Raw genomic sequence first — 3226 nt, 5'->3', positions numbered from 1 at the left:
TTTTTCTTTTTTTTTTTTTTTTTTTTTTTTTTTTTTTTAAGCTAGGCAGCATTGAGCCTAGCATGGAGAGAGACACAGCTAAGTACTAGAAAACATCTGGTACACACTTCATTACAGCACTGAGAGCTCTATAAGTATATATAGAAATGCAATTAGAATAAATCATCAGGGTTTGTATTTACATGGTACTTTCTATTCTTAACATCTAAGTGTTTTAGGATCATGTTTGTCAAGTGAGAAAAACACAAATATTTCTTAGGGAGTAAAAGGCTGAAACAATTCCTAACACGTATACACGTTAAGCCCACACCGTGGGCTCTGACATCCCGTGTCTGTCACACCGTCTGCTTCTCCCACCCAGCACCCACCTCCACAACGGGGTCTTCGGGGAGACCCTGGCCAGCACTTGGGTACTTACGTTGACTTCCCGCAGATCTTCCTCTGGTACCACTGCTTGCAGTTGGTGAAGTATTTCCTGTTCGTGCCGATCAGCTTCTGCACCGCACACACGTTGGGACTACGGGTAACGACAAAGCAGAAGAGGGTCCGGTAAGCCTCCTTCATTTAGGTGCTGACCCCCAGCGTGGAGCCAGACCCCACCTGACAGCACCAGAAAGGCCCTGCTGGGGTTGCAAGGGAGGAAGCTTTGAGAGCTGCAAGTCAACTTGCTCCATCTGAGTGCACGATGACGATCATGAAGTGGAGGAGGCAGTGAAAGAGATCTCTCTTCACTCTGCCAGGGTATCTTTTTCTTCACTGAGTGCAAAATCTTGACTTTTTTCCATGTTCCACCTCTCACCAAAATATAAAGAAATTAAGTTAAAAATAATACTTTGGTCAGTATTTCCATGGTGAACAGCTACCTCCAATTTGGGATCCCAGCTAAAACCTGAGAGAGTTATGCAATAATTCAAATCCTTCCCAAAAAAACCCATTATTTTATTGTTTAGGACACAAAGAAGGACAGATATTTATCAGCCTATGGGCTGACTGACACCAAAACCAGAACAGGTACTTTCGCTGTATGATAGACTCAGCTGATTCTGGACATGGATGCTGAGCTACTGATGGGGAAGATGAGCAGTGCCACTGCCCGCTCTGGTTTCAACACGCCAGGTATGACAGCACAAATTCAGAGTGGCCGTATCAGCCCATAAGGTACCGAGAGCTCCTTCTCAACCAGAAAAGCAGACGGTTGCCATTACACGTGTGACCGGGAGCTGACTGCAGCCTTTCAGCTTTCTAAGAAGTGGTATCATGGCGAGCAAAGATGTGGTCAAACAGGAGTTGGGAGTTTACTTGCTGCTGGTTTGGCCAGCACAGCATTTCCCCGCTCAGCCTGGCTTGCCATCTCTGTGGTTTGTGGCCAGCAGCCCTGACCACGGATGTGGGCAACGCACGGTCAGTGCATGAGATATGATTTATGGATCTGGGCTGCGAGGCCACCGACTGCCTCTGGGCTTGAGCCAGAGATGTAGCAAACGCCCAAGCAAGCTGAGGATGCTCAGGCCAACTGAGGCTGGATTCCCAACGCAAACACCATGCCCCAGTTGCGGCAGTGGCACCAAAAGTATGCGCAGCCTCGGCTGCCAGGCAGATGGAGGGAAAACAAATAATTAAGCAAAATACATAAATCATCACTTTAGCCCATCAGAAGTGCTCTGCACCGTCCAAGGCAGAGTTTTCATTTGCACAAATGAAACTCCAGACGGGGCCTGGAGATGCTGTTGTGAAGGTCTTGTTGATGTGTTTAGGCAAACAGACAGTAGCCTGTTTCACGCTGGGTTTGACCGAGACACTGCCCGCTTGCCTACCAAAATTAACAAAAGCTGAGTTTGCAGCCCAACCACCAAGTCGTCCTGCAGCCGTGCTTGCTTTTCACCGGCATCCCAAATTTGGCTCTCTCCAAAATGGGCAAGCTCGCCCATCATTAGCATGAATTAACATGAGGGTCTCCTATATGCTGGCTAACGCCAGCGCCAGTCTCAGCGGGAGCCTGGCTTGCCTTCAATGAGCCTTTGTTGGTGTGGCTGCCACAGGACCTTGCAGAGGCAGGACCTGACCCTGCGTGGCCCTGGCATCTTCGTCCTGCCCCGAGGGCAAAGTGAGGGCCCATGGGACCTGGGGGAATTAGGCTCCCCATTTCCCTTGTTACTGCCATATCCAGTAATGGTAGTTTGTTTCTGCATGAATGCATTTAATTCCCTTTCTATATAGAAGGCATGGGACAAGGAGAAAGAATCTACTGAAAAGAAGTTAGAAATCAGAAAGCCAAACTTTCAGCTGGTGCATACTGGCCCAGGCTCAGTAATTTCCACGCCAAATCATCGCTTAGAGAGACGTCTGTGCTCTCTGACTCACCCCACCTCGGCTACCCTGGCCCCGCCGCGCCGAAATATGGTTCCAATTACACCGAAATTCCAAGCCTTGCCTCGATTTCAGCGTCTGGCTGACGGCAGTGGACAATCCCTCTAATATTCATCTTGACAAGCCTGGCTACTGAAGGACTTGTTTGATCACTTCCCCCGTATCCCCAGGAGCAGCCTGCCAAGAAAACCCTTGCGCCTTCAGGACAGCATCGAACCTGGCGCTGCCTTGCTCCCTCCTCCCTGCCCAGGACTGCAGCTCCGCGGGGCTGCTGCTCCCTCCCTGACTTATGGGGGAAAACTTCTTCCCAGTTTTTCCTCAGTGCGGAAAAATCCCTCCCCCCCCCCAGGACCACGTTATCAATGATTCCCACAGGCAGGCTGTAGTAGCAGCTCCCCGCGGTGCGCGTTCTGGTCCTTTGCCCAGTCTGGCTTAAAATGAATTTGTCAACACTCTCCCCTCTCCTCGTTGGAGTTCATCACCTCTGCCATGCCGTTCCCAGCCAGCCACGCTGACTCGGGGATAAAACTGCCTATTGTTCCCCTTCGGCTGAAGCCTTCCACTTGGCAGGCAGCAGCTGGGAGCTGCTGGGGCAGGGGCTGCCCTTCGGGAAGGGGCAGAGAAGAGCAGGATTTACTGTACAGCCCCAGCTACCTGCCGTGCCTATGTCCGTGAAGCTCCCCAGCATCACGTAATGCCCATAAAGCTGGGTGGGTTTGGGGAGAGCGCTCCTAGGTTTTCATCTTCAAATGTTAATGTTCCTTATATACTTCTCAATTCCTCTCCCAGACTTGAGCTGATTCAAAAAAAAAAAAAAGTTAATTAAGATATACAAGTTTTGCTGCAGAGCCAAGCTCTG

General features: G+C 50.0%; 1 protein-coding gene across 1 annotated transcript in view; it reads right to left on the bottom strand.

Annotated features, from left to right (window-relative positions):
- TGFBI (transforming growth factor, beta-induced, 68kDa) overlaps window positions 1-564 on the bottom strand; it is a 17279-nt gene extending 16715 nt beyond the window's left edge. The window contains exon 1 of the mRNA XM_009694571.1: window positions 419-564. Within this exon, the coding sequence (XP_009692873.1) occupies window positions 419-564 (146 nt within the window). The remainder of the gene's footprint in view (window positions 1-418) is intronic.
- Between the last annotated feature and the right edge of the window lie 2662 nt (window positions 565-3226).

The sequence above is a fragment of the Cariama cristata genome, unplaced genomic scaffold (genome assembly GCF_000690535.1).
Source record: "Cariama cristata isolate BGI_N322 unplaced genomic scaffold, ASM69053v1 scaffold6962, whole genome shotgun sequence".
Taxonomy (NCBI): domain Eukaryota; kingdom Metazoa; phylum Chordata; class Aves; order Cariamiformes; family Cariamidae; genus Cariama; species Cariama cristata.
This window is presented reverse-complemented; position numbering and strand designations above follow the sequence as displayed.